The sequence below is a fragment of the Macaca mulatta genome, chromosome 10, assembly GCF_049350105.2.
Source record: "Macaca mulatta isolate MMU2019108-1 chromosome 10, T2T-MMU8v2.0, whole genome shotgun sequence".
NCBI classification, from domain to species: domain Eukaryota; kingdom Metazoa; phylum Chordata; class Mammalia; order Primates; family Cercopithecidae; genus Macaca; species Macaca mulatta.
In genome coordinates this window covers 63,622,986-63,649,005 of record NC_133415.1, presented here as the reverse complement: position 1 = coordinate 63,649,005, position 26,020 = coordinate 63,622,986, and the positions used below count along the sequence as shown (strand labels likewise).

The 26,020-nt window shown below is 45.8% G+C and overlaps 1 protein-coding gene across 6 annotated transcripts in view; it reads right to left on the bottom strand.

Moving 5' to 3' along the window:
• RALGAPA2 (Ral GTPase activating protein catalytic subunit alpha 2) overlaps positions 1-26,020 on the bottom strand; it is a 322,744-nt gene that overhangs the window by 4,697 nt on the left and 292,027 nt on the right. For 4 of the 6 annotated variants that reach the window (XR_013398579.1, XR_013398580.1, XM_015149541.3 and 1 more), the window contains 2 exon segments: positions 18,220-18,341; positions 2,469-2,508 (listed from right to left, as the gene is read on the bottom strand). Coding sequence is in view for 4 of the 6 variants with exons in the window: in XM_015149541.3 (XP_015005027.1) it covers positions 2,504-2,508; positions 18,220-18,341 (127 nt within the window). In the remaining 2 variants the exon portion in view is untranslated. 6 annotated transcript variants of the gene reach the window in all.

The following is a 26,020-nucleotide window of genomic DNA, read 5'->3' as shown; positions in this document are numbered from 1 at the left end:
AAAATCAATACTTGCAAACATGCTTGGACCTATGGCAGTAACCTGGCTCAGGGTGTTCTGAAATTCAGTACTTTCAGAGTCCAGGGGCTTCACTGTTGCCTCCCTTCTTCTCGGCTCGATAAGGTCGGGCAAACAGAGAAGGCCCCACTATTCTCATCTTTAAAACAGGCTGCAGCCGGGCACAGTGCGGGGATCGCTTCAGCCCAGGAGTTCCAGACCAGCCTGGGAAACATAGTGAAACCCCAGCTCTATAAAAACATTGCAAAACGTATCCAGGCGTGGTGGTGCACACCTGTAGTCCCAGCTACTTGGGAGGCTGAGGTGAGAGGATTTTGAGCCTGGGAGGTCAAGGCTGCAGTGATAGCACCACTGTACTCCAGCTTAGGTGACAAAGTGAGACCCAGTCTCAAAAAAAATACCACACTAGAAAAACCCCAGAACACAAAAACAGGCTGCTTCTGACAAAGGCAGCACAGCTAGACCATCATCCACAAGAGAAGCTGGATTGTTACGAGGCATCTCTCCATCCCCTTGTAGCTGGTAGTGGGCACTGGCATTTAATCCAGGGTGTGGGGCAGCGTGGGAGAACAGACTTGATTTAATCCCAGACAATATTCCAACAACCCAGCCCACTATGGTGATCAGATGGATTAGAATAAAGGAGCAAAAAAAAAAAAAAAAAAAAAAAAAGCAAGTAAATGAAAGATACAAAGTGAGATCCAAAGAGAAAGCGCGAACCTTTGCTAATTCTGGATTCGAAGGAAAACATTTTAGTTCCTCTGCCCCACCCACTCACCCAGGGAGGATAAAGAGGGAAAGAGGGTGCACCTCGAGTTCCTGCAGATGGACAGAGGGACGCCAGCTTTGTCCCGCTGAGTGAGCCTGGAGAAGTGCAGGAAGCTCTGCAGAGATGGGGGCCTGTGCACCTGAAAGCAGGGATCCCATGGCCAGGGGCAAAGGGCAAAGCCACTCCTGCAGCTGGGCTGGAGCCAGTGCCACAGTGCCCTACACATGCCTCTGGTCCCCAGCTTTCTGCTGGGACATTCTCATCTGCATTGGGCCCTCGTGCCACAGCACCCTGTGGTAGGGAGGTGGCAGCTGCCGGACGGGTAGGCAGGACACAAGGTAGGGCCGCCTTCCTGATACGACACGTCCACTCGCAGCTGTGGCTCCACTCGCACTGCCTCTTCCCGGTGATGGAAGCCATGGATTTATTCACAGGACACTCGAACCTCACCTCCTGACTTTGGCGGCAGGAGCAGAACATGCATGGACACGGGGGTCTCAGCAAATGCAAAGTTTTGCAGCAAAGTGCGCTGCTCAGAGGGGACCGGACAGCCCTCTTCTGCCCCATCTTGACATGAGCACCTGGGCTCTGAGGCTCGTGTCACCTGCTGGGGCTGACACAAGTGAGCCCAGTTTGGGACAATACCAGGCCTGGGCTTAAGCCACGGGTGAGGGGAAGAGAAAGGGCAGCTGGCTGGAGGGTCGGCTGGCTGTGGTGCCGGCTGCTCCTCTGGCCTGCAGGTCCAACAGCCCTGCCTGGCAGAGGAGGGTGAAGGTTTGGATAAACCAACAAATCTGGACCCTAACATCCCACTTCCATATTTACTGAGACAAAGTGACCGGTTCTGTGCTTTGCATTCCACTGTGGGTGACAGGCTCATGAATGACAGCTCGCTCACTTGCTTTCTCCTGTGAAGGGCACTGCCATGATCCTTGTCATTACCAACTGCTTGCCTTCCACCTGTGAGCCTGGGAGGTGGTGCAGCCCGGGCCACACGGGACGGGGTTTTCAGACAGCCCTGCCAAGGCAGCTACCATCCATCAGAGCGCCGCAGGCAGGGCCTGGATCCCAGACCCAGGACAGAAAGGCGGGCTGGGGAGGTCACATCTGCCACGGCCAGCCTATCCTCTGGGTCCTAGACCGCAGCGCATCACTGGGTCTCCACCCTCTGCACTCCGCAGCTTTTATCTGCTTTTCCTTCCCCAGCTGTTCCATTCAGCAGCCCCCGCCACAACCTGCCCTCCCCGCGTGGAGGCCTCAGAGGCCTCCTTTAAGGCTGGCGGCCAAAGGCCGGCCCAGCATGTGCTGTGTCTTATCGGCCCATCTCAAGACCCTGCTCCTCCAGGCCTGGGCAACAAAAAAGCGGGTGGCCCCCGTGCCCACCGGCCCCCTACAGCTCCACACACAAAAGGGTAGGTGACAAAGACATTTTCCGGGATAGCAGGTGTTGGTGTCGGATTCTTCCCCGAGTGCACGGGCAGAAGAAAGGCAAGGCTGGGCTTCCCCAGGCAGCGCAGACATGCAGGGGCAGGAGTGCGGGCAGGGCCGCTCGGGAGGGGAAGGCCCAGGAGGGCGAGGAGCACCGATGCAGGGTCCGCTACCAAGGGCAGCCGGTTAGAAAAGTCCCACCCCCTCCCCATAGCAGGGTGGCTGGACAAATCCACTGAAGTGTCTGTCTTACCTTGCTCAAATATTGTAATGAGACCTTTACGTGTTTTAATCTGAAGGGAAAGAACACAAAATCGAGTGAATACACACACAGCAGCCCACAGCTCCAACTTGATCATTAACACAGTGCTAATAATACATTTATCCCTGAGCTGCCCAAGCAGTTTTGCAGCCTTGTCAATCAGTAAAAACTGAAAACTCACTTGAAAATGCTACTTGATAGGACAAAATAGAAGCCGATGTCATCTTTGCAAATGTGAAATGAGAGAGACATTAACACTCCCAGAATCTATGCATGCAGACCCTGTCAGGAGCCCTACAGATGCTGAACCGCACTGACAGCTATATCCTTTTCCTGCTCTCCAACTTTTCCTGACTGATTTTGTTTAAAATACAAAGATAAAAGTGTTTTCAAGAGAAGCATTTGAAATTCAATGGATGACCTGAAAAAATAATTGAAACCCCCTAGGTGGGCAAGTTTACATGTCTCCAAGTTTCATTTTACAGGTTTCTGAGTTACGCACAGTGTGTTAATACTGGTGTCACCTGCAATGTGACAGTCCTCAGGGAGGGGACACACAGCATCCTGTGCAGAGGAAAGCTTGGGAGGGGACCCTGGAGCGGGAAAATTGGACCATAAGGTCACTCTCACCCACAGAGCAGCAGGGTCTCAGCAGTCACCCAGAACTGAGGGGGATCTTAGCTTTTCTATGCTTTGTGACAGGTTCTTCCACCCCTTTCACACCATCCTATTTTCTACAGCGGGGTTTCCTTGGTGAATGCATCCTCTTTCTGCATCAGGCAGTAGCTTCTCCTGAACTCTCAGCCCCCACAACTCTCCTGAATTCTGTGTCACTAGACAACCGTCAAATCCCGACAAAGGACATTCATCAGCGATGTGGACCATTCTCTGCACAGCCACAGTTGTAAACATGGATTTTCTGCTGACCCCCTCTGCCAAGGTTGGCACGGTGACAGGGGCAAACTTCTAAGATGGTGGCTCCAGCAGCCATCAGGAGGAGACCACTACCATTCTCTTAGCCAAGGCTCCATGAAAGAAATGTGCACTGCTATGGAGCCATCTTTTCCAATCTATGGATGAAGACTGTCCCTTTCTCCCAAGAAAATTATTTGGGGTTAGGAGATTCTGGATCAATAACTGATCGTGGCTCATGTATGATCCTCGGTCTGACTCCCACCCACCGTGAACGCCGTTCCTTCTCCACACTCGGTCCGACTCCCACCCACCGTGAACGCCGTTCCTTCTCCACACTCGGTCCGACTCCCACCCACCGTGAACGCCGTTCCTTCTCCACACTCGGTCCGACTCCCACCCACCGTGAACGCCGTTCCTTCTCCACACTTGATTGTGCTCTTTGGGCACAAGAGGTTCTGGGCTGCTGCTGACTGTTGGTCACGGACTAGAATGTTTTCCGTGGATCCTCTGGAAGATTTAATCGTTTAGATTTCTGATTCCCCCCAGTGCACTGTGCTGTAGGGCCCCCATTTCCTCTCATGGAAGAGGGCAAACATAGAGCATATCTGCATGGGTCTTCCTTGAGTTGAGGAAGTTCGGCTTTTAGAGCACCATGCCACTGACACCCTCCAGTGTGAGCAAAGGGTCTCTTTATGAAGGGGCTCCTTGATCTCACTCCTCTGCAGCCCCTCAGCCCTGGTTATGCTGTGTGTACAGGCACCCGATTGGTAGAAACCAAGAAAGCAGATGGCGCAGCTAACAATGGAGGACTTGTTTGTAATTGCTGATGAGGACTGGGTTGCCCCTCTCCTGTGTGTCCCCAGACGCAGCCTGGTGTGGTGTGCTGGACCACAAAGAATGTCTCAGTAACTGCCAATCCATGGTTGAGTTAAGGAGATGCAAAGACAGAGACAGTTGGGGGCTGCCTTGATTATTCCATGGGGCTCAAATGTCACTTGCCCTTGACACACGGCAGTGCTCCCAAAGGGTGGGGTTCCAGTCGTGGAGCAAAGGAGTAAGCTGTCAGCTTCTCGATATATCTCTGGGGTACACACAGGGCACTGATCAACCTGGGCAGTGCGGAGGGCACCTGGAGGGCAATGTGCTTGGAGATGGGGGGTGGGAAGCGGCCAGGAGGGACCTGACGCCTGGCGGGGATAGGGGAGAGACACAAAGCCTAACTGTCCTATCCCTTTGTCAAATGGGCAGCAGATATGTGCCAGGCACTGTTTTCGGCTCTGGGTTACAGTGGTGACCAAAGCAGATGAAACCGTTGCCTTTGGGGGATCTGGGAGAAAAGTTACAGCATGCAGTCTAATTTGGGGTGGCAAAATAGCCTACTCTTTATATGTGTACAGCACAGTATGTATAAGTACTGTAAGTAAACAGATACATGGTGTTTCTGTGCTGTTTCAGGGGAGGGGACTAATTAGGAAACCAAAATGTCTCAGAAGGCTCCACGGTGGGGTGATAATGGATAAAAGGTTGTGACAGCCGGGCTCGGTGGCTCACCTGAGGTCAGGAGTTCAAGACCAGCCTGGCCAACATGGTGAAACCCTGTCTCTACTAAAAACACTAAAAAAATCAGCTGGGTGTGGGGGCGGGCGCCTGTAATCCCAGCTACTTAGGAGGCCGAGGCAGGAGAATTGCTTGAACTGGGAAGGTGGAGGTTTCAGTAAGCCAAGATGGTGCCATTGCACTACATTCTGGGCAACAGAGCGAAACTCTGTCCCCCCTCCCCCCCAAAAAAAAGTTGTGACACTGGGTTATAGGGTTAATGTGTGTTTTACATTCAAAGTCATTTTTACCTATTTGTGGGGCTGGGAATCGAAGCCAGCCCCACTCATATCTAAGAGCAGTTGAGCAAGACTCCTCAGGGACAGCCCTTAACGGTTTAACTCAGACACCAAAAGGCCAAACTGTGGCCAACTGGCGGCTCAGATGCAGAGTTGAGCTGGAGGAATCCAGAAGTCACTTCTGAAGAAAGATGTCTTGCTTCTTCTGCCTTGTGTGACTTCTCTGATACTCTGGATATCAACAGGGATTTAAAGCAGGACAGGAAACAAGAGGCTGGCTGGACATGTGTTGTGTTGTGTGCGGCTCCGCCTAGCAGAGGCGCTCCAGGAATTGGTGGGCCTTTCTATGGCATGCTTTCTCCAGCTGTACTCACTGGGATAGCAAGAGAGCAAGGCTTTGAACCAAGCTTCTTGCCTCTGAGGAAAGGCTGCCATCCAGAACTGCCACCTGGGATGATGCTGGGCAGGGTCAGACAAGAAACGCGGCTGCCTGTCTCTGGATCCTGGTTACTGATCAGTCAGTGTGGAAAATGATTAGCTGGTTCAAGATAATTAGGAAAGAGAATTATTTTGAGAGCTGGCATGCATGAGGGTGAGAAAGAGTGGACTAGGGCTCCAGCTTTAGGCAAGTGCTAAATATCCTACCAGCAGGAAGGCGGACAGAGTGGGAGATCAGAGAGCTGTCTGGGCTATTCAGATCCCTTGGAATGGCTCTGAGGAAGGGAACAGGTGCAGGCAGTGGATGGGGTAAGCCCACACACTCAACACTGGCAACCCAAGGCCAGTGGGAATTAGCCAGCCTAATTAACATCTCCAAATGGCCCAAGGATGGCTTCCAGTATTTCCAATCCAGCAGCAGTGGCTGTGTCCTGGCCCTGGCTCTGACTCTGGGTTTGGCTTCCTCTTTCTGGTTGTTGGTCTTGCCCATCACCCATGGTTCAGAAGCCGAAAGCTGGGACAGCTGAACCGGCAGGAAGGGAGGGAAGAAGGGAAAGTGCGTGAAGCGTGTGCCTGTATACGTGCTGCTCCCGTGCCGGGGCTAAGTGAGCAGGTGGATCATTGGTAAAAGAATTTTCCTGGCATTTTTTTCTTTCTCTTCCCTGACTATAATGTACTTGTGTGGCTCTATTACTAAATTAAACTAAATTATAAATTTAAAATTAATATCTTGGTGTCAACTTTCTTGTTAGGCCATCATAAAGAAACGTTTCCAGACCCTCTCTCACTCTCACAGAACATAAGCACCAAGATTTCCGCTGCATCTTGGCCACGGGAAGTCTGTGTACTTTAACAGACTGAAGCCACATGAGTGAATGGCCACACAGGACCCGAACGTTCCCAGCAGCAATATTCACAGTGACCAAAAGTGGAAACAGCTCAAATGTCCATCAACAGATGAATGGACCAACAAAATGTGGTCTATCTGTACAGTGGAATATTTGGCAATAAAAATAAATGGAATACTGATATGGGCTACACATGGAGGCACCTTAAGAGTATGCTAAGAGAAAGAAGTCAGCCACCAAAGACCACATATGGGATGATTTTATTTATATGAAATGTCCAGAATGGGCAGGTCCATAGACACAAAAAGTGGATTCGTGGTTGTTTAGAGTTGAGGGGTGGGCGGGGAGAAGGGGGATTGACTATCGGCAGGCTGTTTAAAGGGGGATGAAATATTATAGAATTTGATTGTGGTAATGGTTGCATAACCTAATGAATAGACCAAAGACACTGACTTGTATACTTCATATGGCTGAACTGCATGATATGTGAATTAGATCTCAACAAGCTGGTTTTTAAAATGGCAAAATAGAATAGAAGGTGGTCTGGGTGGCACTACTATTCCCATGATTCCAAAAGTGACACAACAGAAATGGCTCTGAGATTTCAGGAAGAAAATCCCCCAGGGGCACCCAGGCAAGCAGGGGAACGAGGGCAGCTATGAAGCTCTGCAGATGCCACCAGCACCTCTCCTGCTGTGCCTCGCACCACCCTCAAAGCAAAGAGGGCCACCCCACCGATGGCACACTGCTTTTCAGTGACTTGTTTTCCCTTCCAGGTTGTCTCCCAAGCTTATTCTAACTTGAATTGATCTGTTTTAAAACAACTCAGGAGTGACTGCGGCAGTGAGGTGGGATTACCGTGTGATTTGTCCCAAGATACACTGGGAGTGTGTGCACCACTCAGGACTATATTTTAAAAATTTCCCTAATAATCAACAGCTCAAGAAAATGTAGCAGTTACATCCATGGTGATTGTGGGAGGACAGTGAGTTCTAGGTATTTTTGTGAGGTGTCTGAGGAAACACTGCAGAAGCAATGGACGTGTCTGGTAGTTTCATTGATAAAAATTGTCTTGTCCTCAGAAAGGGATTTTGGCCCATAATTAAGATACTTGTTATATGTGAATTATTTCTGTGGTGCTCCTTTTGAATTGTAAAGTAGGCAACCCTTTAGTTAAATTTCTCAGTTATCTGTGCCAAAGTGGGTGTGCCTTTGCCACTGTAAAAACTGTACAGGTTACACATTCTAGAAAACAGTCCTTTCTGCCTTCAGGGAGGAACATTTTGCCACTGCCACCGAAGAAGGGCTCCTCCCCGCCACTGGGTTGTTCATTCCTGTGGGTGGGTCCCCCACAGCAGGCACGGAGACGCAAGGGGGCTGTAGGGTGGAGCAATGAGTCCTGTCTGAGAACTAAGAGGCCTAAGTGCTCGAGCCCTGGTCGGGACATGAACAGCCACCTGGTGATGGAAAAACCAGCCTGCCTCCATTCCTCAACTGTCAGAGCAATCTTGCCCCATGGGCGGGGGACTCTGCGGAAAGCGTGCAGTAAATTGCACATCTCTACACATACATAAAGAATGGTTACAGTTCACAGAGTCCTGGAGACCATTTTTGTAAGAGTAAAAAAAGCTAGGGAGCCTTGGCCTCCCATCCTTGCCCTTCTGTGTCACTGAGGTGTTTAAAGTTTCTTGAAGTCACTCTCTGTGTAGCGGGGGTGGCCATCTGCGCGATTCTTCATGCACACCCGTACTCACGAGCACTGGAACTCACAGGGGTCTGCAGGGTCTTGAGGGCAGGGTGGGACATGTGGCTGAGCTCCACGTTCTGCCTGTCTGGGCAATCCAGGATAGTGGCTGTGTTCTGTGGTGCTGGAGTGAGGGGGCACCGCTGAGGGCCCCTCTAGTGTCCCCCAGGGAATGTTCATGCAGAACACCTCTTGTATGAACATAACATCCGTTCATGCACCAGACACATATGACATGCCTGTTGCGTGTCTGGAGATGGGAATACATGGCGAGTAAACTGTCATGGAAGTTGTCCCCCCTCCCCACAGTGCATCCTCCGCACTGAAGCCTGACTGCCCTTTGTAGAAGAGTCATATCATAGCACTCTGCTGCTTCACAGGCTTTGTGTGCTGCCCAACTCACCAGAGCAAGAGCCAAGGTCTTGTCCTCTGCCGGCAAGGCCACTCTGACCTCCCTGTTCCTCCTGCCCACCCGGGCTTGCTCAGCTCTAAGTAGGCTGGGCTCCTTGTTCCTTGATTGTGCCGGGAAAGTCCCTGCCTCAGGCCCTTCCACCTGCTCTTTCCTGCCCCTCCCTCCTCATCATTTCTCACATGCCGCCTTTCCAGGGAGGCCTTCTCTGACCCCCTATTTTAAAGTGCACCCCCACCCCAGGTGTGTTGGGTTTTTCTCAGTAGCATTCCCGAGGCTCTTTCCCTGTTGTCTTTTCTCCTCAGCACTCTTCAGCTCCTGAGAGCAGACACCATCGTCTACTCGCCAGTCTGGAAGGTGAGCCTCCAGTGGAGGAAGGGCTGCTGTCTGTCTTGCCCATCTCTGCAACTGGCATATTCAATGTTTGGTAAACATTTATGGGCTTTATGAGAAAACCCACTTTTGTGGGCTTTATGAGACGCTCTGAGGAGTGAAGCTGCAGTTCGCATCTACTGAAATTGTAGCAAAGGTGTGTCCCTCTGTGTCCCCAGGTCTTGAGTGGACCTGAGGTTTAATATCTCAATTTGGCCTTGAGCAAGTTGCTAGCTTTGGGTAAGTGGGAGAAAGAGCAGAGTCAGCCTAGCGGGCTGCAGATTTCCACTTCTGGTCTCCTCCTTCCTTCTCCGTGGAGACTGATTTCCTCTGGGGCTCTCATGTGTGATGCTGTTGGGTCAGTGACTGTCACCCCGGTCCAGAGCGCCTGGCCTCACAAAGCTGCACGCCCAGATGTTACCTGGAGGCTGTGGTGCTAACTGGAGTCTCACTGTTTCTCCAGCTGCTTCTCTGCACCCTAGGGATGTAGCTAGGAAGCAGGGCTTCCCTAATGACAGCGCATGGGCTCTGGGATGCACGCTGACTGCAGGGTCTGCCCAAACACATTCAGCAGCAATGGCAAGGCAAGGTGTGCGCACTTCCTGTTTTGCCTGAGATTAGGGGTATGGGGGAGTGGAACCTTTCCAAGCCAGACCCATGATTGCTTTTCCTTATCCTCAGGCAATCTCATAGATCACACAGTCCCACACAGGAGAAGACAGATGCTGGAATGGTGAAGGCCACTGGTTCCCACCACAGGTCACAGCTGAGTGCTGTGGGAAAGGCCAGAGGAGCCTCTGCGTGGGGGCACAGGTAGGTGGAACACGTCCTCTATGCATCTGGATTCTATTGTCTTATATTCTTGAAGTGGTCACAAAACAGGGTTTTCCCTACTCTTTCTCGGCATTGTCCACGGTGATGCTACTAGGTTGCTTGTGTACTGAGAATTTGGCCACATCAACGTTGTAAATACATAAAGTTATTTATTTCAAAATGGATGGGCATGTTTCCATTTTTAAGGGATTTTATTCCTTCAGCTGTTTTGAGGGACTTTAAAGGCTAATGGGCAAAAAGGAACCGGCTTTTCTTTATAGAGAAAACCTGTGCTACTGACAGGTTTAGTTCCTGTTATTATCCTATATCTTCCTGGAAAAGGACAGTATAAAATATTCTTTCTTCTTTCTGTCAGAAGACTTAACTGCAAATAAGAGAGGCTCCATTTGGCCTCTGCTTTGGTTTGGCTGTTGCTGAACAGGAATTTGAGCAAAACCAGAGTCTTCTAGGAGGCCCCTCAGCAGCTGAGGTTGTGCATGCACCACCTGCTGAGCCAGGAGGACTTGAGGGCCACAGTCACGGTTCACAAGGAATGTGAACCTGGGGTGTCGGGAGCTCCAGGTTCTTCTGAAACAAATTCTCAAGGTTATTTCAAACAAGCTTTAATTAAGAGTTATTTCCAAAAATTGTCTCTGAGAAAAATTCCTGGTACCTGCCAGCCATCTCTTGGCAACTGCTAAAGCATCCCCTGAGCTGTAATTAGCAGTCAGGCAGGAGGAAGATGCCACCTGCACTTAAAACCCTGTAAGGATTGGGAACCCAGAACCCAACGCAGCATTTCACAGAAAAAGCTGCACCTTCAGAGTTCCGCCAAAGGAACAGATTCAGTGCAAGGTCGACACTTCAAAATGAATGATCTCAGGCCACTTCTTATTCTGGGAACCTATGAATAGCCCCAGCATCAGCCCCAGGGTTGTCAGGAGTTGTCACTGTCCCCGCAGTGGCTCTGAAACATGTGGTTTCTTTCTCTCTGCTCTTCTCACATTTACTATCCTCTATCTTTTTATTTTTGTCCATGGGCCTTCCAGTTCTCAGACATTAGGCAATGTGGGGAAGTTCCAAACCGGCTGGCAGGATGCTTAGTAGAATAGCTAACACACACGAGGCAAGTTTTCATTCTCCTCAAGTTCACAAGGCAAATGGCATGGTTCATCTCAGGGAAATCTCAACCCAACTGGCCTAAACCACTGGCTGGTTATCTTTTTGACACAGGTTATAGTTTGGAGGAAACTTATCTGGGCTTATTAATAGCCATTTCTTGTGGCTCATGAGTATCTGCTTTTCTCCAATAAGACTTCAAGCTTCACAAGGGAAGGAGAGATACAGGCCTGCAAGAGGTTCCCAGAGCTTTACTTTGTGTTGCCTGAAGTGCCCTGCACAGTCCTGCTCAGTGGCAGCCTCCAGGGGCAACAGGGACCACGTCAGAGATGGTAACATCTGACAGGTAGCAGTGGCGCTTTTCTAGCCAAGCAAATGAAAAGAATGCTTGTCTCATCTCTTCCAGAGCTGACTCCGAGGAGAGTAAAAAAGTTTTAAAGGAACAAAGGGATGAAGCAGCACGAAGCCTAAAATGGTGCTAAACAGGGTATCGATAATTCCCTTTAAGACCCTTGAGACCATCTACGAAAGCACCTTGAATCAAGTTTCAGTTACTCCGTCTATGGATTCGCCGGCTCCTGACTTCCCCTGCTCCTGACTTCCCCCGCCTTTCTCCACACCGGCTTCTTATCAGATTTCTTGTCAGTGGCCCACTTTCACTAAGAGACTGGGAAGGAGAGGACAGATGAAACATAATTATGAGTGTTTGCTCTGCATCTTGCATCAGGCCCACACATCTGCGGTCTAGAGACACACCTATTCTGCTTAAAGCAACAGCCTGATTCCTTTCTGTCCTCCTTTCTATTCACTCCTGTTGCACGTAGGAAAGAAATCCCATGTACCATTCTCTAAAGAATTTACAGTCCAGGCCGGGCGCGGTGGCTCAAGCCTGTAATCCCAGCACTTTGGGAGGCCGAGACGGGCGGATCACAAAGTCAGGAGATCGAGATCATCCTGGCTAACACGGTGAAACCCCGTCTCTACTAAAAAAATACAAAAAACTAGCCGGGCGAGGTGGCGGGCGCCTGTAGTCCCAGCTACTTGGGAGGCTGAGGCAGGAGAATGGCGTAAACCCAGGAGGCGGAGCTTGCAGTGAGCCGAGATCCGGCCACTGCACTCCACCCTGGGTGACAGAGCGAGACTCCATCTCAAAAAAAAAAAAAAAAAAAAAAAGAATTTACAGTCCATTATGGAGAGGAGACACACACACAGGATAAAGGCTTATATATGCTAAGGAAAATCAAGATATACATAATCACAAGTTAGATGGCACTAAAATTAAGACCTAAATATTACAGAGAGGATTTAGGGCAGTGGTTCTCAGTCCTGCCTGCATGTTAAAATGTCCTCAGTTTTTTTTTTTTTTTTTTTTTTTCTTTTTAAAATTCCATGCTCAGGCCACACCCCAGACCAATAAATCCGAATCTAGTGGAGGGACTCAAGCATCAGTATCTTTACAGCTTCACAGGGGATTCCAATGTGCAGCCAGAGTTGAGCACCACTGGCTCTTGGTGATGGAACGATAGCTAGTAAAAAAACTTTCTATCAATGTTGTTCCATCTTTGCAAGAAGAATACATCTTAAATTGGAAAAAATCAAAGCAAAAGTGGTCAAAATCAAGCCAGTTATGAGGGAAGGAAGACTTGGGCTGTGTCCAGAAGGGATTATGGGGGTAGAAGAAACATCTGTACAAGGCAGTTGTCTGTAAGACGTGTGGCAACACTTTGGCCAGCTACAGCCAAGTGTGCTGAGGGTGCTGAGTGGGATGGCTGAGTTATTGAATAGATGGTGATATCAGATAACTTGTATTTAAGGAAAACTTCTCGGTCGGGTGCAGTAGCTCACGCCTGTAATCCTAGTACTTTGGGAGGCCAAGGTGGGCAGATCGCTTGAGCCCAGGAGTTTAAGACCAGCCTGGGCAACACGGTGAACCCCTGTCTCTATAAGAAATACAGAAATTAGCTGGATGTGATGGCTTATGCCTGTAGTTCCAGCTACTCAGGAGGCTGAGGCTAGAGGAGCGCTTGAGCCTGGGACGGGGAGGATGCAGTGGGCTGTACTAACACCACTGCAATCCAGACCTGGGCGACAGAGTGAGACCAAAAGGGAAAACTTCTGGATTATCTGAATAGAGTAAAATATGATTCTGGCCTTTAGTATTAATAAAGAGTTGGTAGCTATGGCTCTGATTATGGGATTATCACTATAGTGTGGGCACAGGGCTGGCATTTCCATGGGGAATGGGGAGGTGAAGGTTGAGTTGGCCCTGATTCCAACTTGCCCATGACCTTCGGTGGTCATTTCATGGGTTGGCCTTCAGCTCGCTCAAAATTAATGTGACAGGGTTAGACATGCTCTTTCCTGAAGTCCCTTCTAGTTCAGCATTCTGTGATGTTCTTTGCTGGCTTCAGCAAAGTTATGGGGAAGTTGAACACATACGATTCAAAAGAAGTACTATTGATTAAAACCGTATTAAGACCACTTTAACAGAGAGAGAATGAATACAAATGGAACGAGTCTGTCACATGACTATCCTTTCAATGAGTGGGGAAACTCTTTTTTGGGGTTTGGGTTAGGATTTACTGGTGCTGTTTCTAGGAGTTAACCTGATTATTAACTGCTTGGTGAAAGAGCCAAGGAAGATTACCTGTCAGGACTGCATGCAGAATGACAAGACTGCATATGGTGCGGAGGCCTTACCAAGCAAAAGCTGGGTGTAGCCGTATCTCTCTGGGCAAAGGCTGGTAAGTTCTAAGAGGAGTTTGTGTAGTGTCTACATCATAGATATGCTTTGAGGCAAATGTGTAACATAAGTGCCTCCATCTGCAGTTTTAGGAGAAGATTTTACTGGCCACCAAAATGACTCAGTGACACCAGGCAGAGTCTTCTGGTAAAGGTTCTGCAAACTTAACATAATGACCGTGTTGTAGAAGAAAAGCTACAAAAGTCTTTTTCATTAGGTAAGTGGCATAAATAACCCTTTCCACGAGGGCGTCCAAGCAATTGTGTGAAAGATAAAAGTTTGCAGTTTTGTGCAATAGCAGGAATGGCAGCGGCATCCTAAGACCGACTCAGACTAATCTGGTTTAAGCTCCAAATACGACCTACATTAAAAGTGGCAGACTCTGATGAAGCATAGTGAGGAATTTTCTCCCACTTGTTCTAAATCCTGGAGCCTTTACAATCCAGCCTGTCATAAAGGAGGAAGTATTTCTGACCGTATCTTGGAGAAATCAAATGCTGTGTTTATGCAGGGCTAACAAATAAACAAAGATCTGTGCTCCCTCTGCTGGCTCTCTACAGCAATATTGAAGGAGAAAGGAACTATACGTAGTACTGGCATCTTCAGTAAACACAAGTCAGTTTGGGTATTCTGAGAAGAACCACTCATTTAACTTGGTTTTGAACATTCTTTGGGAAAAATCTATCTTTATCGACTTCGGACAAAGGCACTTGGAAATTCTTAAAATTAGATATGAAATGAGACATACCTGTAGCCCTTGGCTACCAGATTGCTAGCTGTGACTGAAATAGTGATCTGGGGATTGATTTATCAGCAGACACAAGTGGATTCCTCCAAGATTTTTAGATCCAGACACAATCTTTAAGGCAGTTCTGAAAAAAAATCTCAGGTCCAATGTAAAGTTCCTTTTTTCTCTTTTATAAGAGCAACTTCCAAAAAGTAAAGATTTACACTATTTATATCTTTTCTGATAATGTCAAACACTAGACTTGATTTTCCAAATCATTAGCATGCAGAAGAATGACCTCATGGTGAACAGATGCACTTGGCTGTGAGCTGCAGTGATTACATCAGTCCCTCCCAGCAGTCGAGGGTGCCCATTCCAGTTAACCCTTTCAAGGCCTCTCTGCTGCTCCCTCTTTCTTGGTGATATGATTGAAAACACAAATTTAGTCCCCCACCTCAATATGTGTGTGTGTGTGAGAGAGAGAAATGTACATGTATATATAAATGTATTTATACATAAAACATATATATGTTAACTGCAACCAATATTTTAACACTAGCTACCTTTTAAATTATTTATATTTATTGCTGGTCAAAAAAGGAAGGTAAACTACAGTGCTGGGTAAAAAAGTAGTTGAAATATCTTTACATGTCAGGTGTTATCAATACAAGTAATGGATGGAATAGATACAAGGTAGACATGATGGTCTTTAAAAATATTTTCTGATTAGGAAAATAGATTTTGTTTTGAGAGCTCTTTGAAAAAAGCTGAGCACTCATATATTAGCAGCTACATCACCATGTGTGGTTGACAGCGCATCCTGAACATCCTGAACGGATGTTCACCTGGCCAACCCCGTCCCCACAGGGCTTGTTGGGCGGATGGGTAACAGCACCTGGATGGGGGAAGTCAGAGGCAGAGGGCATTTTCCAACAGTGGAACCTTCAGGCACAGGCCACTCCCACTGAGCACATCTCCCACTTTCACTTCAGACTTAAAGGCTGATATTGGGGCTTTCCCGCTAGAAGTGGGGGCTGCATGCTGCTTTCTGGCTTGCTGCTACCAATACAGTGTGGAATGAACGCAGCGTTCAGGTGACGCTCCCTCTTCATTAATAATAAAGCCCCTTGTGGTGAGGATACAAAGAAAACCTAGGAGCCCCTAATTCCTCAGATTGTGCATATGCATGTGAGCCCAAGCCCAAGGCCCTGCTTTGATGACACTGAGGGCCAGAGATGGTCTGATTGGGTCCTAAGTGCACTGTGGGAGCTTAAGCCGCTCAGGGTCAATTTTTCCAGTTGGCTTGTTGCTTGGAAGAACAGACTTCACCTCAATTTCTTAGTTTAAGCTGGCTGGCTCATCTGGGTTTGATCGCACTTGTCCCAAGAACATAACAGTGTAAACAAATGACAAATGTTTTCATCTGTAGAAGTAGTAACAGATAGTGGACAGGGACTCTTCAAAAGCGAAGCCAGTATGTAAGATGCTTCTGAAAACGTGCTTGTCTATGGTGCTGAAATGCTCCGTCCTCATTGTACTGCCCCACATTTCAGTTCAAATCAAGATTATATCTACTTCCTTCCTGCTCAGCGTTATGAGGAGATATGCAAAGAATTAAAACAGAACATTATGCCTAGACTTAAAAATCACACTTAAGGATAGGTATGATAGACATATAAAAAATTTTCCCACTCAACACTGAATACCTTAAACCATGAACACTATGAAATGTAATACTGATGTTAATAATTTGAAAAGTGGAGGGAGTAGCATTTGTCTTGATATTCCATGTTTGGTTTCACATTCCTTTTAGAAAAGTTCCAATGCCCACCCTCACATGCTGTCAGAATCTTTATTCTGGTAAGCAATTTTCAAAAATATGGCATTCTTGAAGAAGCCCATTGACAATCCTCTCCAAGTAGAGTTCTTAAAAACTCGAATTGCTCCTAGAATCTCCCTCATTTCAATTGGTTTAAATAATTATGAATGTTTGGAAAAGATCAAATTAGTTTATACAGAGGCTAAAATATACATAGAAACAAGGTCCATCATTATTCATTTTGATAATATCTTAATAATCTTAAGAATGTAACAGTTAAGGAATGAAAACAACTAGTTATTATTTACATGTTTAATTTTAAGAAATAAAAAGCTTTCTCAAGAGTTAAAAGAAACAAACAAACAAAAAAACAAGAAACAAAAAACAACCTGCACTGAAAAATCAAGTCCTCACGAAGAGGGGAATAATCTCATGAGGGTGGGAAAAAGCTGAATGAGATCTTTTTAAAATTAGCTTTGCTACAGATCCCTCATGTTCTTGCACTGAAAAATTAGAAACAATTTAAAATCTCTAGCCAGACCGAGTATGAAATCTTCATTTCCCTTGAAACGAATTTTTTTTTTGTCTTAGATAGAATGTTGGCAGAGTGTATAAAAGAATTCAATTCACAGCTGTTCCACTTTTTTAATGTAAGAAACATTAATCAAAGCTTTAAGTTATAAGCTTTTCTCATGTTGCTTAGTATTCCAGTTCAACAAAGATCAATAGAGGCCATCCCAGTGTTCCTTGACGCCTCACCAGGAAGCAGAGGCGTGATTATGCAAATCGTGCTGCTCCTGCACCTCTGCCAGCCTGCTTATCTCCCAAGCCTTCTGCCTGCTGCTCCTGGCTCCCTGCGCAAGTGCGTGCCTCTCCCTCTTATCTCCCAACAAAGCTCGGAGAGGCGAGGATTGAGGCCAGCGATGTTAAACAATGATGCATGGCTGATTTTATTTGTAAGTGATTTATTTCACTGGATTTAATTTTTTTTCACTTTGTGTATAAGATATTTGTTAACGAATCAGAATAGGAGAAGTAAGGCAGTGTTCAGAGACAATTGACACAGGTTAGAAATCTATTAAGCACTCTAACAGTTGCATCTAAAGCAGTGGAAGAAGGAAGCTCCTCAGTGAGAATTTCAACATGCATTGGCTAAATATCCCATTTACTCTCTGAAAGGCAATTAATCTGTAATTATATGCAGAAATTTACAAGTAATAATTCTATTATTTGAAAGAAACACACAGTAATCATATAATCTGTTTAAGTGGCGGTACGTGTATTTTTCCCCCCAAGCTGGAAATATAAAAAGAATAAAAACCTAAAAACAAGGAAATCTATGGAAACTTTCACAATTTTCCACTGGCCCTAATAAATGAAAATTATTCTAAGCTAGTTTCTAAACGGGTTCCACACCAGGTGCTGCTCCGGTCGGCGGCTTGTCCACATGACACAGACCACTCCAGAGAGACACACGCACACTGCATTGCTGTAATGATGGACCCCGGGACACTGTCCTTCCATGTCTCCTGCATTAATCCCTGACCCTCGTATCTCGGCAGCATAATCCCCATTTAGCATTAGTAGCAACGGCTTCCACTGTGAGGAACTCTTTTTTTGATAAGTAAGCACTGATTCGGGCATCGCTTTTAAACAACATATTCCCAGCTCAGCAAGAAACCCACACTCCTGAATGAACCGGAGCACATTACTGAGAAAAAGTTCATTAACCTTGCTAGATTTGAAGGTTAACAGGATAGCTGAAGAAAGGAACTGAGTGAACAGCTCGAATACAAAACAAATTAAAATGAATGTCATCATTCCTTTTGATATTCATTAGTTGATTCAGAGGGAGAATGCTCTTCTTAAATTTGCAAGCATTTATCTGTGAAAAACAGGTGTACATCTGCTGCTTGAATGCGTCTTAAGCGCGTGAGAGAAGAATAATGTAGACACTCACCCGTTCCGCTGAGGGAGTAGCTGGGAGAGGGAGAAAAGACTTGGGCTGCGAAATCCTCGAATGTCATGACTTCGCGGTGGTTCTGAATTATTGCTTCGAGATACAGAGCTCGCTCTTCATAGCTGCGGTAACCGGTTAAGGAAAAAGTGCGTGTGCAAAGTGGCATGCAGAGCAGTGACAGAATTCACTTTTAATACTGTTGTGCATTTTTTTCTGTGTAAAAAAGTATCCTGCAGGTTCTTTGCCATCTTGCAGAAAATTAAATATTAGTCATAATTCATACCAAAATTCTGGTTTTCAGACCTAAGTTTCTCTTAGACTTTAATTGCATTTAATACTAGTAATACTAAAAAACATGTAAGGCAACAGTTACAGAATAACATCATAAGATCATTAGGGTTGATTTAAACAAAAACAGGAGACACTGATTGCAACGGCATCTCTTTCCACTGACAATAGGTAGATCTTTTACGTCCTATTTCAGTGGATAAAACATTCTTAGCCTATTGACATGAGTTGATACTTCAAGCAACTTGGTAATACAACAGTGCAGACGCTTCTTAAAAATAAGAAGATGCAAGTTACTGGGAAGAGAGAAGGCTAGGAAGATATACTTTGAGGGGGCATCAGAGCCTCTAACCAAGACAAGCTGTGAACATTGGAAAATAAGAACTACTATGTGAGAGAATCTATCAAGAGTGTACAGTGCAATTTTTTTTAAAAAGACTACTGCCTTTTAATTAAAACTGCACTCTGGAACACACAGCATTCAAATGTGTAATCAAAAACCAGTCACCAATAAAACTTACAAGCGTAACACACTGAAGCAACTTTCCAGCTGTCTTAATAGGACCCCTGCGTGTGGCAGGCTTTCACAGGGCAAAAAGCAAATCTTCCCCTTTTGTGTGTGGCTTCTGTTTCCTCAGAAGGTGAATCATGCACTTCCAATAACAGGATAACGTCAGAACAATCCGACAATGGATGGAGGCACTGCACATACGACGTTATGAATTAACACTTGGGGAAGTCCGCATGACGTCTCATTTTCCCCTTCCTCATTATCAATGCAAAAGTTAAAAGACATGTTTCAGTCGTTTTGAAAATCATGCTAATTCTCCAGGAACACAGGGAATGTAGATCACCATCAGTTTATTATTTGCAGCTCCAGAAGAAGAAACGTAACTCTAGCATTTCTCACTACATTTTCAAACTATCTTTTCAAAGCGGCCTCTTTAAAAATACAAGTTAGTGACAATTATGCCCTTTCAATCAGCTTTCAAGACAGCATGTGTTTTTAAATGGCCAAATACTTTTCTACTTTCTTATGGCAAAGGGTGCACACCGATCTCTAAACGCAGGCTCTTCCTCTCCCTACTCCCTCAGTTATATTCAGAGGATAATTTTCATACCATGAGGAGACCAGAGGCATTCTAGGGCTGTGCTATCCCATACAGTAGCCACGAGCCACACGTGGCTATCTCATTTTAAATTTGAATTAATTAAAATAAAAAGCTACAATTCAGTTGCTTTGCCCCCCACCACCCCCTGCCCCACCTAGATATATTTTAAGCACTCAATAGCCACATGTGGCTAGGGGTTCTATACTGGATTGCACACATATAGGACATGCCTGTCACTGTGGAAAGCACTACTGCACAGCGTGCTGCCAGAATTTCTCCATAAGCTTGCTCTATGCAACCTCAAGCAAGGAAAATAAGTTTGAAGATTTCCAAAGTGGCCCCTCTAATGATTTATGATCTTTTATATAGATGGGCACAACCACCCAAGGCCTGGGCAGCATGAGCCTGAACTGGCTTCTCGACTGTGGGCTGAACTCCTGGTGACTCGCCTTAATGAACAGGCTGCCAAACTTCCTCAGCGAGAGGCGCCTGCTCAGGCCCAATTCTAGAGGGACCCACTAATGCCATTCACGTCTCATTATGAACACACTTATTCTGCACAGCACTTGGCTGTCGCCATGGCTCGGCCCTCCGTGCATGGCCCCAGCAAGCCGCTGGTCTGGGGAACAGCAGGACGTTAGGCCTGAGTGGCCGTCTGGCGAACAGGCACTCTGACACTAAGCTGGCACGTGCTGGCCCAGCAGGGGCTGAGCGAGGCGTGACAAATTACTCAAAGAGCTGAGCTAAACTTATGGCTGACAACCACCTGAGCCTTCGGACCGCCGTGGCCCGCTGTCAACGCTCAATTCATGGCTCCCCCTTTCAGTCCGTCGTCTGCTTGTGGGCCTGGGTTAGAGCAGGCATGTCCCTCTAAAGACCTGTCATGCTCTGCCTAGCATTGTCCTGCTGTTTCCTGAAAGGCCCCACTGCGTCCAAAACATCCACATACAGTGCTTGGGACAATGGTGAACAAAAAGGAAATGCGTGTGCATTTTGCTAACTACTCTATGGAAGCCACGTATCTGGAAAGTGGCTGGCTATGTGAATCAAGCTCATGATCAAACCTACAAAGGGACGTTTTGCATAATACAATATGAACTGACCCCAGACGGCAGCCCACCGTCCCTATCCTGGATGGCACTATCCAATTGTTGTAAGCTTGTCCTTGTCAAGGCTGAGAGATCTGGGCTCCTTAGAGAAAGTCCAGCACTGTATTTAGAGGAGTAATAATGAAGTTGTGAGATTCTCTGATTCAATGAATATTTATGGTCTGACTCCTAAATTAAGGCAGTAGGAGACAGAGAAAACACAAAGGTGCTTCCAGAACTGGATCCTGGAGAAGGAAGTGTTTCCTTCAGAGAAGGTTCCTGACCCTGCCATCCATGCCCCCGACTGTCACACACAGCCCACACTCTCCCGCCTACTAACTGGAGTGTTAACAGTGCTAAACTGGGTGCTGTCATTTAGACAAACATCCATTAGGGACTGGGGTGAGACCAGGAGATCATCAAATACATTTTCGCTCATGGCCCAAGCCAGGGCATGTAAACACCCTGACAAAGAGTAAACAAATATCCCCTTAGCTCTGGCGGCATTTAGAAACAGCCAAGGAGCTTGTGGGTGCCAAAAATCATTTCCTTTAGTAGCCATAAAAAACACAGCACTGGGATCTTAACTGTATTAATTAGTAGAACTACTAGCAAGGGGAATTTGGAGCAGTATCATCTGACATTTTCTTACCTAATATCCTTAGGGCTTCAATGCTGGTTGCTTTCTATAATAAAGGGCATTTATAATTTAGACATCAAAATGCCTGTAAGCTTTTCACATGTAAGACATGTTAAAATGTGAAGTGAATGCTGAAATAATGTCCATCCCTGGATGGTCAAAGACCTTTCACGGAAAGAGGCACCGGGTCACAAATCCGATCCCTGTTTCAATACGAGCCATGGCCCTTTTGTTCTCTTAAAAAGTCTTCTAACAAATGTGTAACTTTTAATCCTGTTCTGAATTATTATCTCATTAAAAGTCACACACAACAAAGTACTTTTTTAAAGAGCAAGAGTTTAATGAGTCCAGCCTGGGCAACAGAGCAAGATTCTGTCTCTAGAATAAAAAATAAAAAAAATTAATATTATTCCCCTACTTTACTAAAGAGGTTATATGCCATTACTAGTTACATTTTATCAAAAATTTCCAAGAGAACTTCTTGAGACTCTCAAGACACACCCTGCTGAATCTGCAGAGCTGTAAGAGTCTGAGAATCTGAACCTGTCCCCCAACTTTACTCTCATTGTTTGTTTTAATTTTTAGAAATGACAGCAGCAGCATGACAGTCAGGAAGGAGCTTGTATTTTGGTGGAAGGAAGGCAGGGTTTGAATCCCAGTTGCTCTCTTCCCTGCCAGGTGTTGATGTCCCCATTTTACACGTGAGACAGCAAAGGCAAGCTGTTTCAACTCCCAGCCTCAGTTGTCTTACGTGTAAAATGGGGATACCAACCCGTCCTCAGGATGGCTGGGAAGATTAAATAGAATCTTATATATGAAGCATCTGCCTGGGTTCCAGCACAAAAAGAAAAGCACGATAAATCTGGATTGACTGCTCCCTGCCTCTACCATGTGGGCCTAGGGTTTTGTTGCAGAAAGAATGTAGTAGGTAAGCTAGAGGAGAGTTCCATGTCAGGCTCCAGGGCAAGCAAACCCCCTTCAGGCTACACCCTCATGAGCGGGGAAGTCCTACGATCTCCATTTTACTGATCAGGTAATGAGAGCTCCGAGAGTTCAAGTAATTTTCTTGAATCACAGTGACGCAGTAATGGAATTAAGGCTAGAGCCCAGGTCCTCTAACCTTTACTGCTTTCATCTAATATCTTGAATTCTAGAATAAATAGTGTTAAGTTCAAGATCTTGTGTGAGGTTGGGAACTAAACTCCAAATGAGACAAATCAACTGACTTAAATATACGTGAGCTACAATAATCAACCCACAATGTAAACCTGAGTGCATATGTGTAAGCTGCATCTATACCCAGACCATGCTGTCTTTATAAAATACAACAAAACAACAATTATTCCATTTTAATTTCTTTTTACTTATTCAGGCTATGTGTTTGTTGACTGTTGTTTAGCACTTTCAAGCTTCTTTTATCAAAGACATAAAGAGAAATGTTTGGAAGAGGCTATGTTGCAGACTATATTTTTTCAACCCTTGAAACCCTTCTTGCCTGAACCTTCTCTAAATTTTACAAGAGCAGACATGATGCTCAGACTGGCAAACTGGCCCCGGACACAGGCAGCTTCCTGACATCGGTGTGTGTGTGCTGTAACAATTTGCATACCCATTCCAGTTTTCTGGTGCTGAACTCATGCAGCCTCTTATCACTGGCACAAGCAAGCCTGGAGCTAGCCATTCTCATGACTCTGCAGACTCTAACTCCCATAGCAGTGATCTGCAGAGAAGGGAATGTCATGTTTCAGAACCATCTAGGACGCTTCAGCCATCCATGCATCCCTCTCAAAAGTTCTGGTGCTCCCGAGTTCTGCTGCCACTGTCCCATCCCTTGAGGACACTAGGGTGTGGAAAAGGTTGAAAACCTCTGGCTAAATAGCTACTACATATGACCGTCTTAAGCCTCCTTATGTTAGTTTTCTGTGGCTGCTGGAAATGACCACAAACTGGGTAGTTTAAAACAACAGAAATTTATTCTCTCACTAGTTTTGGGAGACCACAGGTCCAAAATCAAGATGACAGCAGAGGCTGCAGGAGAGATTTTGTTCATGCTTCTTCCAGTTCCAGGTGGCTGTCTCCGTTCGTGGGGCTGCATTGACTCCACTCTTTGCCTCCATGGCTACATGGCCTTTTCCTATTCTATGTGTCTCCCTTAAAAGGACACTCCTCACTGAATTTACTGTTCTCCTGGATAACCCAGGATGATCTCCTCATTTTAAGATCCTTAACTTACTTATATCAGCACACAGCCTTGTATCAAATAGTTAACATTCACAGGTTCCAGGAGCTGGGACACAGACATATGTTTTTTGGGACCATCGTTTACTTCAATAAACTCCTTGAGGACACCATATGAGTCAGGTTCATCAAATTTATGTCAACAGAAATTTATTCTTTTATGTCACTCATACAACCTAGCTTAAAAGCACCCCACATAATATTTACTGTGTGGATAAATGAACGCCTGAAATTCGTGTCCATTGTTTTAAGCTATGAAACAGCTAGATATATTATAGGCAATAGCAACTTGTAAGGAGAGGTTAGAGAGTTCATTTTGAAGTAAAATTCTACATAGATTTTAAAAACTGCATGATAAAAACTTTTAGAAGAATGTATGGGGCAAACTCTTTATGACGTTGGGGTACGGATAGATCTCTTAAGAAAGCAAAACATGAACCACAGGGAGAAGACTGGTACATCTGATCACATTCAAAGTAAGAACTCCTGTTTACCACAAAACTGTAAAGAAGGCAGAACTACCAGGCACAATGTGGGAGGAAGCACCTGCAACTGAGAGCTGGCAAGGGGTAGGTGCCAGAATATAAGAAGAACGCCTAGCAAATCCATAAGAAAAAGTCAAATAACCTACTAGAAAGATGGGCAACCAAGAGATAAACCATGACTGGCAATTAAGTTGCTCAATATCATTAACGATCAGGGATGAGAATCACAACAAAATACCATCTTATATATCCCAGAGTGGCCAAACACAGAACATGTAATAATGCCAAATGTCAGACAGCACATGGGGCACAGGAGCCCCAAGAACCTGCTGCTGGGAGGTAACTGGCCTGGCTTCTTGGGAGAGCAATCTGACCTTATCCAGGAAAGAAAAGATGCGCGCGCTTGTGGACTGGCAATTCCGCTCCTCAGTATATGAGCTCTGGTACATATGTGCTTGGTTCAGAATGTTTATAACATGTTACAGACAACAGCAAAAAAGAAAAAGGAAACTATTTTTAACATTCATGGATAAATGCAGTCACACAATGGGATATTATATAGCAGTGAAAATAAATGAACTATAGGCATGTGTATTAATAAGGATAAAATTGAAAACAATGCTCAACCAAAAAAGCCAGTCACTGAAGGACACATGAGTGCAATTCTATTGCTACACATTTTATTATTAATTAATTAATTAATTTATAGACAGGGTCTCACTGTGTCATGTAGTATGGAGTACAGTGGAGCCATCATAGCTCACTGCAACCTTGAAGTCCTGGACTCAAGCAATCCTCCCACCTCAGCCTACCAAGTAGCTGGGCCTACAGACATACATCACCATGCCTGGATAAGTTTTAAAATATTTTGTAGCAATGGGGTCTCGCTATGTTGCCCAGGGTGGTCTTGAATTCCTGGCCTCAAGTGATCCTTCCACCTGAGCCTCCCAAAGTGCTGGGATTATAGGCCTAAGCCACCTTACCCGGCCTATATATATTTTAAAAACAGGTTAAGTGAAACATATTGCTTAGGGCTATACACATATGTAGGAAAATGATGAAGAGCAAGGAAATAATAACCTGGGATTATCTCTGGGGTGTGGAGGGGTGGTACCTGGGAGGGTCTCAAATATATTGGCTGGTGCAGGTGGGTATCAGTACTGGGACACGTTTTGGTGTTCCTTAGAATGTATGTAAATGACACGTCTTCTAGTCTGTATAAATATTTCATAATAAAAATGGGCAATTTGGACATAATGAAAAAGCACTCATCAAATGAATCTTTTCTCACCCATCAGAAGGATAGAATGAGCTTCAGGTCGAAGGCTAATATAAAAGGTATGTGTTTGGGTGTTAGAGTTGACGATGATTACAAAGAAGTCCATTTGACTCAGACACAGAGAAAGCAGAAAAGAGACAGTACTATTTTTAGGGATTTCATTCCAGAAGTAGACCAGAATGTCAGAGCTCAAAATTTTCAGAAAGTTGTGGGGAACTCTTGACAGAAGGGATTCAAAAAGCTCAAATCAAACAGGGATATGAATGCCACCTGTGGGGGAGGGAGATAATGCTTCGAGAAATAAAAATGCATTTCTACAAAATTACTGTTGTTAGAATTACTTACTATGCATTAAGAATGACAAAACCAGCTGAATCTGAGAATGGTCAAAATACTACATATATTCACGGGCTTAAGCATAGATTTCTATACATTATCCTTGTCTGCTCAGAGAACCGGATCTCAAGTGGCTGTGCTATTTTCTTTTTTCTTTCTTTTTTTTTTTTTTTTTTTTTTTTTTGAGACGGAGTCTCGCTCTGTCGCCCAGGCTGGAGTGCAGTGGCGCGATCTCGGCTCACTGCAAGCTCCGCCTCCTGGGTTCACGCCATTCTCCTGCCTCAGCCTCCCAAGTAGCTGGGACTACAGGCGCCCACAACCGCGCCCGGCTAATT